This window comes from Thermomyces lanuginosus (assembly GCF_041956635.1).
Source record: "Thermomyces lanuginosus strain ATCC 200065 unplaced genomic scaffold VTN49scaffold_22, whole genome shotgun sequence".
Classification (NCBI taxonomy): Eukaryota; Fungi; Ascomycota; class Eurotiomycetes; order Eurotiales; family Trichocomaceae; genus Thermomyces; species Thermomyces lanuginosus.
In genome coordinates, this window is record NW_027192356.1 from 1,889,680 (window position 1) to 1,904,361 (window position 14,682).

A 14,682-nucleotide genomic window follows, 5' to 3' on the forward strand; every position below is an offset into this window, starting at 1 on the left:
ATTACGGCGATGACATAACTTATTCTTTGCATAATTGGCTGGCCTTAACTGCCCCAAAGCCTCATCCTTCGTCCTTGTGGCTCGTGCTGAGATTCTTCTCTCAATTCAAATTTCAGACTTTTTTCTGAATGGATCGATAAAGTCCATGGGAGGAACGGCTGAGGATCGGGGGGAACCCTCCCGCCGGGGAAGGAATAGTGGGAAAATGAGGGAGGCTGCTGACTCAGCATAAGAGAAAAAGAGCGGACAGCGTAACCACTCCGGGAAGGTTCGGTCCGGCTGGATGGAAGAAGCTCAACCTTGAAGGGGAATAGACTCAAAGTCACTTCAATTCTGGGCCCCTGCCAATTGGAAGCACGAAGACCTTAGATCCAGCCACGACTGTCTGAAAGAGGAATAGTGCAGCCCTCCACCCTCCCAAAATGCCCATCGCCCAAGGTGCTGGTTCTTTTTGTCCTCTGCAGGGAAGCTAGGCTGGTAGCACACTGAGAGGATCCGCAGTCTTGGACAGCCCCAGTCCAGCCTTTCAAATGGAACTCTCTATGCAGCTAATAAGGTTAATCTAACCTAAGCGAGCAACGCGACGGGCGCGCCGGAGCGGACGGACTCGAAAAGTGATAAGCTACTAACTTCAAATCACGACTAACAAAGAACTGGCCTGAAAACTTTACTCAACGATTGCATACTTACATACCCGTGGGCCCCGCTCCATGGCCCTTGTCCAAAGACTTGACACCCGGTGGCCTGGTTCGGTGGCGCCCAAGGTGTTGTGTAGGAGAGAGAAAGACACAACCACCAGCAGGGGAGCGATTTTGTCCCCTCATTCTTGTGAATTAATACGCCACTTCAATCCCGCCCTTGCAAGATGCGGCCAGAGTTGAGCCATTGTCATTGTTAGGGTTTTCATCGGTCACGCCGTCGTCCGCCCCAGCTTGGTCTGCTTCCAGGAAGCAACAAAAGTCAGATTCATAAAGACCAATAAGAGAAAGAAGGAAAGAGCCAAAACGCAATGCGCCCATCGTGCGCTAATCAGAGCGACGCGATTGCCATTGAAGCAATGGACGATGCTTCAGATGATACCTCCCGAGGCGCACCCATGGACTACGGGTCAAGGCAATGCGCGTTGCCACAGAGCCCGCGCCCTCAGACATCACATAACAATGGCGGGAGACCGGGGCTCCCTCCGGGCGAGGGCGAGTCGATGCAGGTTGACGTGAGTGTAGCACTTAAACCCAGTCGAGCGAATGAAAGGAAATCTAACATCCCCTGCAGAGCGACATCGCCGACGCCTCTACGACAATGGATGATCTATCCACCGTCGTATCGACAATCCGTAACTATCAGTACGAAAACGGGCGGCGGTACCACTCATATCGCCAAGGACAGTACTTCCTACCCAACGATGAGCGGGAACAAGACCGATTAGATCTGGGCCATCATATCTTCAAGCTGATCATCAACGGCGATCTCTACCGAGCACCCATTCCAGAGCCCCAATGCGTGTTGGATCTGGGCACGGGGACGGGCCTCTGGGCGATCGAGCTGGCAGACATACTTCCCGGCACGCAGGTAATTGGCACGGATCTCAGTCCGATCCAGCCCTGGTGGTGGACGCCATCAAACTGCCGGTTCGAGGTCGACGACGCAGAGAGCGAGTGGCTGTTTCCTGAGCGGGGCAAGTTCGACCTCATCCACGCACGCGGGATGTCGGGCTCCATCGCCGATTGGCCCAAGCTGATGGCGCAGGCGTACGATAACCTGCGGCCGGGCGGGTGGTTTGAGCTACAGGAATACGAGACCTTGATCATGTCGGACGATGACACGATCAACCAGGCGGTGGCCCTTCGGCAGTGGGCCGACTTGCTCAACAACGCGAGCGAAAAGTTCGGCAAGCCCATGTTGGACTGCGTAAAGCATCGCCAGCGCATGATCGACGCCGGATTCGTCGACGTTCAACAGGAGACTTACAAGGTGCCCATGGGCACGTGGCCCAAAGACCGAAGACTGAAGGAGCTTGGCCGGTACCAGCTCTACCAGATGCTCGAGGCTGTGGAGCCGTTCACATTGGCATTGTTCACGCGCGTGCTGCGTTGGAGTCAGGAGGACATCCAGCAGCTGATGGACCGGGTGCGTGCCGATTTGTGTAATCCAAAACTTCACCTGTATTCGCGGTTTCATTTTGTATATGGGCGGAAACCTGAATAGAGTCCTCAGCATCAGCCATTGGAACAGTATACAATGGGATAATCATGATACTCGAAATCTTTCGAGTGCTGTTGTAATTTCAATAGCATCGTGGCCATTGCCGCGTCTTCCCATGGGCCATCCAGTCGGTAAGCCGAGCTAAGCTCCTCACCGCCTAAATTTTCAACCAAATCTTATCAATCCGTCGGCCAACATCCAGGAAATTTCAATCGGCCCTTATTTCTAAGCAATCAGCCCAGAAAAGAAAGAAAAAAAAAAAAAATGTCGAAGCGCAAGCGCACAGACGAATCCCAAACTGCCGAGCCCAGCAAACGTGCAAAGAAAAAGGAGAAGAAATTGACGACTGAAGGCGATGAGTCGGTGCAGCAAAGTTCCACCTCGAACAATATTATGATCCCAACGTCTAATACGAATAATGACGTTCCGGACAGTGGCGCACAGACAGATAGCAAGAATGAACGGCCCCTCTTTGTGATTGATACGGAGGGAGATCCGTCACTTACCGCTGGCAAGGATGAAGACGAAGGCGACGATAACGAAGGACAGACAATAGACGACAAAGAGAAAAAGAAACAGGAGAGAAAGGAAAAGCGAAAGGCAAGAAAGGAGAAAAAGAGAAAGAAGAAGGAGCAGCAGAACGCCAATGCAACAGAGGGAGCAAAGGAGGAAGGAACAGAGGAAGGCGCTGGCACAAGCGGCGCAACTGAAAGCAAAAACCGATTCATTGTTTTCATTGGTACGCTCCTTCTTTCCGTCCATTGTAGATAATACACTGCTAACAATACGGATGATGGGCAGGAAACCTTCCCTACACCGCAAACACCGCTTCTGTCACTGCACACTTCGCCAAGCTGGAACCGAAAGCCGTCCGCGTGTCAACGGACAAGAAGCGGCCCGACCGGTGTCGCGGGTTCGCTTTTGTCGAGTTCGCCAACTTTGACCGTATGAAGACATGTTTGAAACAGTATCACCAGTCAACGTTTGACGATGGGAAATCACCAGCGAGGAAGATTAACGTGGAGCTTACGTATGGATTTCTATCTCCTATCAACCCGTGTAGAGAAGAATCGGCACTAACACTCGGAATATGCAGGGCCGGAGGAGGGGGGACAAGCGCACGGCGGAAGGCCAAAATCAAGGAAAAGAACAAGAAACTCCAGGCAGAGCGAGAACGAGAGGCCAAGAAACGGCAGGAGGAGAAGCAACAGCAAAAGAGGAAACAGCAGAATCAGGGAGGAGAGGATCGAAAGAAGAAACGGAAGGAGCAGAAGGCCGAGGGAGGGCAGGACCAGGGCCAATATGGAGACATGCATCCAAGTCGATTGGAAAGGATGCAGTAAATGTCAAGAATCAACGTCCAGCTCAACCATTGTTGACAAGTTAAATGTACCTGCTGTGCAGGTTCAGCCAACCTACGTGAAGACGAATCTACCAGTTCCTGTCAGGAATGCATGGCGTATCCGACAACTCGAGATTGGAATGAATGTACCTAAAGCGTATCAACAGAAATGGCAACGGAGGTGGAATCACGAGCGACAGGGAAATCACAACATGACCAACTGTATGTGAAGTGTGAGGGAAAATATAGTAAAAAAAAAATCAAGCAAAGAGAGATCAACCCGACGCCTTCCCAACTTTCTCCAGTAGAGTCGTATGGCACATGAAATTACCGAGTCGCAAGGAGGTATATTGTAGATGCTTTATCAATCACATGATGACGCATTTTTTGGATTTGGCCTTGGGCTGCGGACGCGGGTTCAGGACCGCCCTGGACGAGGATGTTAGCGATGGTAAAAATGCAATGAGAGAAAGAGATAAGGAATTCGTACCGAATGGCCTCATCAAACACGCTCTTCAGGTTGCGCTGCGTCAGTGCCGAGCACTCCAGGTACTTGTGGGCCTTGATCTCCTTGGCCACCTGCAGCGCCTGCTCGTACGAGACGGGGGCCATCTTCTTCGCACGGAGGGCCTCGTTGGTTGCCGGGTCATCCTTCAGATCGAGCTTGGTACCCACCAGGATGATCGGCACGCCGGGCGCGTGGTGCTCGATCTCCGGGTACCATTTCGCCTTGACGTTGTCGAAGGACGGCGGGCTGACGATGGAGAAGCAGATCAGGAACACATCGGTCTGCGGGTAGGACAGCGGGCGCAAGCGGTCGTAGTCCTCTTGGCCGGCGGTATCCCAGAGCCCGAGGCTGATCGGGCGACCATCAACCATCACACTGGCGGAGTAGTTGTCGAACCTGGTGAGACTGAGTCAACGGACGTGCTTTTTGGGGAAGGCGCAGGGTCGGAGGTTGAGGTTTGGAAACTGACACCGTGGGGATGTATTCGCCCGGGAAGGCATTGGTGGTGTATGAGATCAGCAGGCATGTCTATTTCGATTCCCTGTGGTCAGTCTTCTGCTTCCTTTTCCATCCACAATTCATGGGGGAATCCACCAACCTTGCCCACCGCACCATCTCCCGTAACAACGCACTGTCCACCCCTCACTCACATCAGCCATCCCGAACCGCTGCGAAGGAACGACGGTCTGGATCGCACCTTGAGCGACTGTGTTGGGGGTCCGGAAGCCATCTTGTCGGTGATTGACGGGACTGGCTACCCCGATTCAGCGCAAGTGTCCTGACGGATTTGCCGGTAGGGCCACGGCGCACTTTGGATTAGAGAGAGGGACGAGAAGGAGGAATGATTATTTTTTCGCAAAAAGCGCGGATGAAAGGACGCAGAATGGTAGGGAATCGAAAAGGCAAGTGATGTCGATGATTGGCCTAGAAAACTGACTGCCGTGAGGGCTATTAATGGACCACCACCTGCACACCAAATTGGTTAAGCACAATGCGAGTCGGGGCTTCTTGGTCTCAAGATGGAATCCGAGGGGCTCACCTTGTGATTTGCGAACGATTATTCACCACTCAATGCTGGGAGGCAAAAAGAGCCAATCACAGTGCAAATCGCCCGCAATTCTGTGCTTTGAAAAATAAAAGGTTCTTTTTTGAAGAGGATATGGAACTGCTTGGCAAGGAGGAACAAGGGATGTGGCCAGCGGGGAAGAGCATTGGTTGGTTCCGGGCGGGAAAGTCCTCAGTGTCTGACTTTTCTCCTCCTGCCTGACCATGGAACCATATTGCAACGAACACCCCCCCAAGCGGCAACCGTGGTGTGAGGCTCCGACTTGGGGGTTGCAACGCATCGATTTAGGCATAAATCGATCGACATGCGATCAGGGACCGAGTTAATTCTCGCGATAACTGCGAGGATGGAATACTCAGACAACCCGAGTTTATTCCGATATCTACGGAGTACTCCGTAGTGAGAGTTCGACCAGCCACGGGAAAATTCACATGATAATTTGTCATATTCATTGGTCCCCATCTGTCAAATGTCAAACCAGACCAGGAAACCAAAGGACTGGCATCGTAAATCGACAAAATCCAGCCACCACAACGTGAGATGCATCCAACTTTTGAAGAAATTATCTACAATCATCAAGTACACCGCCAGAACACACGGGTATAGAGCTCCAATGCAAAAGAAACAATCAAAATCATCATATGATACACACATTTACATCACCGATGGCGCCATAAACGTATCCGGCAAGCCGTCAAAAACCCAATTCAGCGAGTCAAACACATCAGAGAAGCTCGCTTCATGCATAAACGCCGCTTCGTTAAAGTTCGTCGACAGCATCAGAGTCGGATCGTTCAATGACGGGTCCGGCTGCGGCCCAATGAATCCGGGCGCGGATTGCGGATTGGGGGCAGGTGCTAGAGGATGATCAGTATGCCAATTTGCAAAATAACAACGAGAGAGAAAATATCTGGCTTACCCTGCGAGTCGTCGCTCGTCTTGGGCTGCTGCTTGAACCGCCGCCGCCACCGCCAGACCGTATCGTAGACATGGCTCATACTCATGCGACTCCGGATGCCCAGCTGCAGGGCGTCCTCTCCAGACGAGTTGGAATGGCCAGCATTCCACATCTGTGAGATAACATTGGCCAGCCGGACCGGCCGGTCGTTATCCACCACGCTGATTCTCCGGATCGACGAGATGGCGCCATTGAACAGGAACCGGCCATGATCGGCGTCAATCTGCCGAGCGAACGGGCTCTTGAGCAGCTTCATCAACGCAAATGCCGCCGAGACGATCATTTGTAGAATGTAGTTCGTCGCATGGGCAAGAAGGTTTCCGGGCGACGTCTCCAGCTCGAGTACACGGCCGAGGAAAGTGGTCGTAGCCATGAATAGATTGGCTAGGTCATCGCTCCGGGCGTTGGAACTGAGAAAAACGAAACAACGGAGGTGCAGATCCGCCGCGCGGAGATGGATCATGTTGATTTCTGTTTTTCGTCAATCGCTGCACTTGCCGCAGAGAATCCGGCACCACTTACGAGACAAGTTATCACCCAACTCGAGTTCCATCTCCCGCAGCTCACTCTCGAGGACTCGAACAAGCATCAGCTTTTCCACGCTGATGAACTCCGTTGGATCGGGCCGGCCGTTGTACAGAGTACGAGTGACACGATCGCAAAACTTCTCGATTCGCAGACGTATCTTGAGCTCCTCCGGCAGACGGTAGTCGGCGTTCTTCAACGATGCTGGCTCCAGTGCCCAGTCGTATATTGTTCCTGGCGGCTGGCCATAGCCAGTAGCGACACTGCCGCATGTCAGACACAGAGCTAAATGATCCATTCAGGTGCACGTACTTTTGAGCGACCAAATTGCAAATTACCCACGTATGAAGGCGATCCTTCAACTCCTCGCCTCGAACTTCCATTTTAAATGTCGTAAACTCCTCCGGCTGAACAGGTCGATGCAAGCCCAGCTGCATCGCGATTTGCATCATTAATCCGCTCAACATAAATGTTTGGTCGCTCTTCTGGCTTGTGGTAGGCAGTGGCCAGGTGCAGAGGAGACACAATGCCTTGACAACGTGATAGTTTTGCGGTACGCTGCCGACGACCGACCACAGCAACCGGCTAAACGGACCGGACAGCGATACTAGCAGGCCAGGTTCAAAGGGGCAGCGACGACTGGACACACAAATTACTGTCCACGCGAGAAGGTCGCAACAACTCATGTACTCTTCCGGTTCCTTTGTCGGATCCAGTAGAGGAAGGAACGGGTGATAGTACTGGAAATATCTACACCAGTCAATACAACATCCAGAAAAGAGCGCGTCAGGACCTACTGTTCAAACAGCCGGGCGACCCGGGCCTTTGACAAGGTAATATCCTCAAGCGTCCACACATCTCCGCTGGAAAGTCCGTTAGGGAGTATCGCTTCGCTTGGCGCCGGTCTTGCGGGAGACGCCCGTTTGTCCACTGAAACCGCCAGAGACTGCGCTCGCGAGGGCGGCGGCGAATGCGGGTCATAGAAGACGTCCTCGGATGACTGATTGTTCAATTCCTCACTTGCCGTCGTATCGAACGCGGCTGCTTGTGCATTTTCTGCATCGGCCAAGCGACGGCGCAGCTCGGCAATCTCCCTTTCCATCTCCGCATTGCGCCTACAGGTTGTTAGCTGCCGGAGAGGTACAAATTCATAAACACCACGAAACCGACCGTCGCTTGGATATTCGCTTGAATGTCGGCTCTATCTTGCATTCGATGCCGAGTCGCTTGCATCTTGAGCACGTCGAAGACAGCGCTTGAACAATATCGCATCGCAGCTGCACCAAACTATCAGTACAATGCTTACGAAGCGCAAATTTTTGAAGGGGCAAGATACACAACAAACCTAACGGACAGAGTGTCGCATGCGTACCTTTTGCTGTTTGCACTCGTTGCAAGCTCTTCTGCTGCCGCCCCGTCGTTTTCGAACAATCGACTGCTCCTTCTCTGGAGAGTCCTTTGCCAGCTTCGACCCTAACCGGGGGGTTATTACCATTCTTCTCACATGCCGCTCTCTGGCTCTGTTTTCGCGGTGGGGATACCATTTGTCAGTTCCGAGGTCATATGCTCGATAATCGGTGGTCCCGCGTAGGCCGACATGGCTGATCTCTCTTTATCATGTTGTTTTCATATGCACTGGAGAACGCATCGCTCTGCTCTCCGGCAATCGGATGAATGGGCCTGGTGAGCGAAACTCGGCACTTGCCAGATGTGGCTAGTGTCATACTATATTTGGTTTAATTTACGGCAAAATCCACTATACCATATCTGGTGAGGTGCTCGACGATGATCGTGGAGGGCTTGGCTTTGCTTCTCATCTTCCTTGCAGCATTTCGTGTGTTTCATGAGAGAGGATCAATGCACTCCGCAATAGACGGAAGACCGTGCACGTGGAATTGAAATCTAAGTTGCGAGACTTGAGATCAACAACTGAGTTCAGAAACCATAGCTGGCATGACGCTCATGCGACCAATTTTTCACTCGTATCGGTACTCGTTGAAATCAACATGTCCCGTCTAAGGCCTCGAAGAAACAAGAAGAATTGGACTGCCCACATGTTCCAGTGGCTGCAACTCCGTTAGATTCATCCCCAGGCCCACAGGGACGATCGACATTTACTCGGAAATTCGGTGGCTCTTCGGCTAAAATCAAGAGCTGGAGCCTGGGTACAGTTCGCTTATGGGTTGGGTTCTTTCGGAAGCTTCTCCGCAATGAATTGAGTACGCAATGTCATCCTAGTTCCGATATGGGAGGGCTCACTCTTCCAGATCAATTGCTCCACTCCAAGAAAAGCCATGAGCCATGATGCTTCGTTTCGTGAGATTCATCCGAAGATCAAGACCCTGTGGCGCCAATTGTGGCTGGTGCTGCACACCCCATGCCAAATATAGCAGGATAACGGACCGCTAAGCCTCATCTGGACTAGTGTGATCGTAGGTCAACATCAGCTCAGCCACATGTCTTATTGCCCCGAGTTGACTGGGAGTTGGAGTTGTACAAACCTCCTACAACTATACTGGGCGTCGCTGCAGCATTGAAGGACCATGACGGACGCTCTGTCTTCAACGGCGCCGCCTCTTACGGGCAGTCCGTCGCAGGACGGTAAGCCGTTGCCTGTGTCGCCCGCAAATTCGGGGGACCCTGCCCCCAACTCCGCAATCAGCGATGACACCAAGGAGCGCTTAGACAAGATCTTACACTCTGAGGTACGGTCGGCGTGCGTGTGGAATTCTGGATGTATACTGACGTGAATATGGACAGATCGGAGTAGAAACGTTACTGGCAAGGCTCAAGCAGAGTGTGGGCTCTGCGAGGGTGTGTCATGTGCTGCATTTTGGCCAGAATATGAACTGACATACGGGCAGGATTTCGCGACGTACTTGAAGAAACGGTCCGCTCTTGAGGAAGACAATGCGCAGGGCTTGAAGAAGTTGGCGCGCATGAACCAGGAGAATATCAGCCGACCCGGCTCCCGCCATGGAACGTATAGTCGTGCAGTGGAAGAGTTGAACCGGATACAGGAGCGCATGGCGGACCACGGTCTGCAGTTTGCTGTCTCGCTATATCAAATGTCCGAGGACCTGCTGGAGCTGGCGGACAATATCGACAAGGGTCGCAAACACTGGAAGCACGCCGGCATGAGCGCCGAGAAACGGGTTCAGGATGCGGAGAGCCAGGCAGAAAAAGCAAAGGCGAAATACGACGCCCTGGCCGAGCAGTACGATCGCGTCAAGACTGGAGACAAGCAGGGAGGGAAATTTGGTTTGAAGGGACACAAGTCCGCTGTTCAAGTAGAAGAGGAGCTCAACCGTAAGGTCCAGGCCGCCGACAGTGACTATAAGTCGAAGGTTCAAGCGGCCAAGGCGGCCCGTCAGGAGTTGGTCTCTGTTCATCGTCCTCAGGCGGTGCATAACCTGAAGCAATTAATCTACGAATGTGACTCCGGCCTGACGCTCCAGTTGCAGAAATATGGTTAGTGTTGCCGTTCATTTTCGTTTCTGGCATCTTTGCTGACAAGCTTTCACAGCATCCTTCAACGAGAGACATCTTCTAGGCAAAGGCCTCTGCATCAGTCCCCTGAGAGACGGGCCTTCCGGCCCGAAGAGTTTGCGGGAGGTGATCCACGAGATCGACAGCGAGCGTGACTTCAATGAATACATCCTCAGTTTCGAAGGTGCCAAGGGTTCTGTTGCGGCTCCGGAAGTAGAGTATCATCGTCATCCTGTAAGCTATCCCTGATCCCCACGCTTTGAATGTGTGCTAACTCGTCCAGACACTTGCGCCTCCTCCGTCCTCTGGACCACCGCCGAGTACAATGCCAACAACACCTTCCTCAGCGCCGCCACCAACTGCGCAGTCTGGCTTCAGCACACGGTTGCCGGGTCCTGGCTCATCTCCAGGAGCTTCGCAACCCAGTCTACCACCGGTGCCCACCACGTCAGACTCGATGCAATCTGGTGCGCCTAGCCTACCTCCAATCCCGTCATACCAGCAACCGACCGACGGGTACTCGTCATCGGGGGGTTACAAGCCATACCAGCCCTATCAGCCCTATCAGCCCCAGCAACGGCCCCAATCGCCGCAGTCGCAGCAACCGCCCTATCCAACAGAACCTCCAGTGCTCCAGCCATACAACCTTGGGCCTCCATCGTCGCCAGGTCAACGTCCATTGAGTGTAGTAAACGAAACTCAATCAAGTCTTCCACCACTCAACCCTGTCTTTGGCGTGTCGCTAGAGGAACTCTACCAGCGGGACGGCACGGCGGTTCCCATCATTGTGTACCAGTGTATCCAAGCTGTGGAAATGTTTGGTTTGGACGTGGAAGGGATCTACCGACAGTCGGGGAGTGCCAACCATATCAACCATATGAAGGCGCTGTTCGATAACGGTATGCCACTACGGATTCGGTATTAGACAATCACTGACAGAAGGCAGATTCTTCCAAGGTCGACTTTACGAATCCGGAGAACTTCTTCCATGATGTCAACAGCGTTGCTGGTCTATTGAAGCAGTTCTTCCGCGAGCTTCCCGATCCTCTCTTTACCCGTCAATACTATTCCGACTTTATCAATGCAGCTCGAATTGATAATGCGATTCAGCGGCGGGATTCGTTGCATGCCATTATCAACGGGTTGCCAGATCCCAACTATGCAACTCTGCGTGCATTAATTTTGGTAAGTCCCTACGGTTTCCTTACTATGGTTTCCTATTGCTAACAGCAGCAAGCACCTCAACCGAGTCCAAGAGCACTCGGCGAACAACAGAATGAACGCAGGCAACCTCGCCATTTGCTTTGGGTAGGACAACCGTGGGCCCCCTCCTTCACACTGGAAACGTAGCTAATGATGCCAGACCTACCCTCATGGGCGGAAATGCCATGGGCAATCTCGCCGATGCAGGTTGGCAGCACCGCGTCATCGAAACCGTCCTACAAAACACCTTCCAAATCTTTGACGACGATTGATTTCAGTATTCACTTCCATGAGAACCGTTCGCATGGCTTGGTGTTTTTTACACTTTTACTGTGCATCCTTGCCATTGTACATTCTTCTTCCATCGTCTCTACCGTTGATATCTCAACGTCTAGTGACAGCTGCTTATCTTTCTCCTTCTTTCTCCTTGATACCGGTTTTCGGTTTCATTTTGATGATGCTTTCTTGGGGTGGTTACACGATAGTTGCATGGGTAGTTACCTCTGGTGAATCATACGTCTATGCAGGTGATGCACTTCTCGTAAGAATATCTGCCTGTCCACAGGCTTTCATAACAGCTACAGACGGAATTAAATAGTACAATCCCTGGTATGCATCGAGTGCACCGCACTCGTTCCATACTCTAGTCTTCGGCGGTTGCAATCATGATTGCATTCGTTTCTTCTTCATTTTCTCCTTTTTCCTCTCTTTCTTCGCGGCTAACCGGGCGGCCACTGATTTCTCTTTCCCATTATTGCTGTTCGTCTGTTCCTCGCGCCTCCGTTGCCGTGCCTCGCGCTTGGCATTTGCAAGCTGTCGACGTTCTTTGGATTTCTTCTTCGCGGATTTCACGCCTACATCGCCCAGGGGGATGAATGACGGCTGATCTGTTTGGTCGTCTCCTCCTTGTTCAGTCGTTGTTACAGTGGGCTGTTCGCCTGTTGATGGCAAGTCACCAGACTCTGATTCCGAGTCGGATTCAGATTCAGATTCAGCTGATGATGAGGGGGAAGCGGAGCTGGTGCCCACGTTCGTGGTCTGTTGTGCAGTGGATGCGGACGATTGCTGTTCTTGCTGCTGTTGTTGTTTCGCAAGTAGTGCTGCCTTGAGCTTTGCTCGTGCTCTTTCTTTCGCTTCTTGCTCTGCGCGTTGAAGGTCGATCTTATCATTGCCAGCCTATACCGACGGGATTGTGAGAAGGGTCCGAATCGCCGGATAGGGTTGACGTACAAGACCATGTTTAATGAAACGACTTGCGGCCTGTTTATCTACAGTCATCGTGCGCTTCTCCGGCTCGCTTTCCAACGCTTTGATTTTGTCAAAATATTGCTTGACTCGCGTGAGTTCTCGGAAGACGGGATGTTCTTTTGCTTTCACGCCATTGATTCGGAGATACGCTGGGAATACAGATTAGTTCCACCATCCGTGAAAATCAAATCGAAGACATACAGAATAGAAGCGACTCCAGCGAATACGCGATAAGCACATGCAGCTTCGCCTTGTCAAGAAGCGGGAGGTTTGTTGAGATTTGGTTCAATGAGCCGTTCACAAGGGGTTCCAGGATTTCTTCCAAGTCATCAATGTTATCTTCTAGCCGCTCAACGAGCGGCATGAGATTACCGACGTCCATTTTGCCGGCGGTACTTCGAACTTTGACACAAGAGTCCAGCTCGGAGATTGAAGCTGATGATAAATTTCACGTTGTTATCGATTCTGCCGGGCGGTGAGTGAACTACTAACTTCACTAATCCTGTCCTAGTCATAGCACGTAACTTGGATAACGATAATCGGGTATATTCCTTCTGATAACTTGTATTGGGTTATTATTCTTCACCTGAGGTTGTCGCTGTTCACATTGCTGTTGCTGCTCCTCCTTGTGCTGATTTCTGGCTAGTCGCCAGTATATCGGAGGAAATGATTTTTTTCTCAACAGTGCAAAACTCCAAGTTCAATTGGCGGCAAGCTAATCTAAACCACCAAGACGCGGACTCGAAATGTCTACCGCGCCATTGCGACGTCCGCTGATGCGGGCTGGGGCTACTTCTCGCGTCGCAATTTCAGAATCTTGTTTTCGACAAAGAAATTATAATGATACAGGTGTAGCCGTACGATGGATCTCCTACACGGCGAGGCGATTATCGTGGATGCAGGACGCCGAAGAAGCATCCGACGGTTCGGACAGGCGGTTATCAGGACGAATACACATCATGGGCCTCGGGAACGTGGGCTGTTTTTTCGCACATTCGTTAGCATCCCGACAGTCGCGACCGCCGATTACACTACTCCTTCATCGGCCTTCGTTATACGCGGACTGGCGGCGTAGGAAACAAAGTATTGCGCTCAACATCAACGGGTTGGATGATATCAAGACGGGATTCGATATTAATGTTCTGGATCAGAATACGTGGTACTCTCTTCCATATGTGGAGAGAAATCAATCTTCGGGAAATGGTCATGCGAACGATTACGGAGACTTGGATCACTCGAGGCCCGATGATGAGAAGATTGAGTGTCTTATTGTGACGACAAAGGCGCAGGACAGCGTCGCCGCTCTGAGACCGATCAGTCACCGACTCACGCCGGACTCGACGGTGTGCCTAGTGCAAAACGGCATGGGTGCTATCGAGGAGATAAACGAGAAAATCTTCCCGGACCCTAGTCAACGCCCACACTACATGATGGGGATCATATCGCACGGGCTGACGCAGCTCGAGACCTTCCGGATAGCTCATAACGGCGTCGGGACTACCATCCTCAGCCCTATTCCAGCCGACGGGGCTTCTCCCTCTGCCGACGGTACGAATGCAGAGCCAGACTGGGCACCATCCACCAAATATCTGCTCAAAACACTTACCTTGTGCCCGCCGCTCGTTGCCGTGGCTGAAACCCCCACGAATTTTCTGCAGTTCCAGCTCGAAAAGCTGGCAATGAACTGCGTTATCAACTCGCTCACCGTGCTGCTAAACTGCAAGAACGGCGAGCTGTTGCATAACTACAACATCACACGCGCGATGCGTCTCCTCCTGCTCGAGGTATCGGCCGTGATTCGTGCACTGCCGGAACTGCAAGGCGTTCCCGGGATCAACACGCGATTTGCTCCCGAGCGTCTCAAGAACATGGCCGTGAATCTGGCACAACGCACTGCAAGGAATACCAGCTCGACCCTGGCCGATGTGCAGCGTGCGAAGAAGACGGAGGTCAAGCACATCAATGGTTATATTGTTCGACGCGGTGAGGAGCTGGGGATTTCATGCCCGCTGAATTATTTCGTCATGCAGTTGATCCAGGCTAGGGCGGATATTGAAGAGAAGAGAAATAACGCTGCAGTGCCGTTGGATTTGTCGGCCCTGGAGGATGATGAAGTATAGCAATATCACGCACATCTTTGT

The 14,682-nt window shown here is 52.1% G+C and overlaps 7 protein-coding genes across 7 annotated transcripts; 4 read left to right on the forward strand and 3 right to left on the reverse strand.

Annotated features, from left to right (window-relative positions):
* Window positions 1–1,009: 1,009 nt before the first annotated feature.
* VTN49DRAFT_1684 (uncharacterized protein) lies at window positions 1,010–2,205 on the forward strand (the record flags this gene model as incomplete). Its single annotated transcript, XM_069409325.1, has 2 exons — window positions 1,010–1,213; window positions 1,273–2,205. 2 exons carry the CDS (start codon window positions 1,010–1,012, stop codon window positions 2,203–2,205), a joined length of 1,137 nt encoding a protein of 378 aa, XP_069270723.1.
* A 261-nt stretch (window positions 2,206–2,466) lies between these two features.
* Window positions 2,467–3,545, forward strand: VTN49DRAFT_1685 (uncharacterized protein; the record flags this gene model as incomplete). The annotated part of the gene is made up of 3 exons (XM_069409326.1): window positions 2,467–2,941; window positions 3,004–3,232; window positions 3,299–3,545. 3 exons carry the CDS (start codon window positions 2,467–2,469, stop codon window positions 3,543–3,545), a joined length of 951 nt encoding a protein of 316 aa, XP_069270724.1.
* Window positions 3,546–3,912: 367 nt separating this feature from the next.
* VTN49DRAFT_1686 (uncharacterized protein) lies at window positions 3,913–4,782 on the reverse strand (the record flags this gene model as incomplete). Its single annotated transcript, XM_069409327.1, has 5 exons — window positions 3,913–3,973; window positions 4,035–4,448; window positions 4,522–4,580; window positions 4,651–4,683; window positions 4,750–4,782. 5 exons carry the CDS (start codon window positions 4,780–4,782, stop codon window positions 3,913–3,915), a joined length of 600 nt encoding a protein of 199 aa, XP_069270725.1.
* Window positions 4,783–5,772: 990 nt separating this feature from the next.
* VTN49DRAFT_1687 (uncharacterized protein) lies at window positions 5,773–8,200 on the reverse strand (the record flags this gene model as incomplete). Its single annotated transcript, XM_069409328.1, has 8 exons — window positions 5,773–5,975; window positions 6,038–6,547; window positions 6,599–6,864; window positions 6,914–7,351; window positions 7,399–7,716; window positions 7,772–7,878; window positions 7,974–8,074; window positions 8,143–8,200. The coding sequence occupies 8 exons, from the start codon at window positions 8,198–8,200 to the stop codon at window positions 5,773–5,775; spliced, it is 2,001 nt and encodes a 666-aa protein (XP_069270726.1).
* A 944-nt stretch (window positions 8,201–9,144) lies between these two features.
* Window positions 9,145–11,565, forward strand: VTN49DRAFT_1688 (uncharacterized protein; the record flags this gene model as incomplete). The annotated part of the gene is made up of 8 exons (XM_069409329.1): window positions 9,145–9,306; window positions 9,362–9,415; window positions 9,466–10,072; window positions 10,128–10,324; window positions 10,374–10,989; window positions 11,037–11,275; window positions 11,328–11,398; window positions 11,454–11,565. 8 exons carry the CDS (start codon window positions 9,145–9,147, stop codon window positions 11,563–11,565), a joined length of 2,058 nt encoding a protein of 685 aa, XP_069270727.1.
* Window positions 11,566–11,956: 391 nt separating this feature from the next.
* Window positions 11,957–12,923, reverse strand: VTN49DRAFT_1689 (uncharacterized protein; the record flags this gene model as incomplete). Its single annotated transcript, XM_069409330.1, has 3 exons — window positions 11,957–12,469; window positions 12,524–12,690; window positions 12,743–12,923. 3 exons carry the CDS (start codon window positions 12,921–12,923, stop codon window positions 11,957–11,959), a joined length of 861 nt encoding a protein of 286 aa, XP_069270728.1.
* Window positions 12,924–13,500: 577 nt separating this feature from the next.
* VTN49DRAFT_1690 (uncharacterized protein) lies at window positions 13,501–14,661 on the forward strand (the record flags this gene model as incomplete). Its single annotated transcript, XM_069409332.1, has 1 exon — window positions 13,501–14,661. One exon carries the CDS (start codon window positions 13,501–13,503, stop codon window positions 14,659–14,661), a length of 1,161 nt encoding a protein of 386 aa, XP_069270729.1.
* Window positions 14,662–14,682: the final 21 nt, after the last annotated feature.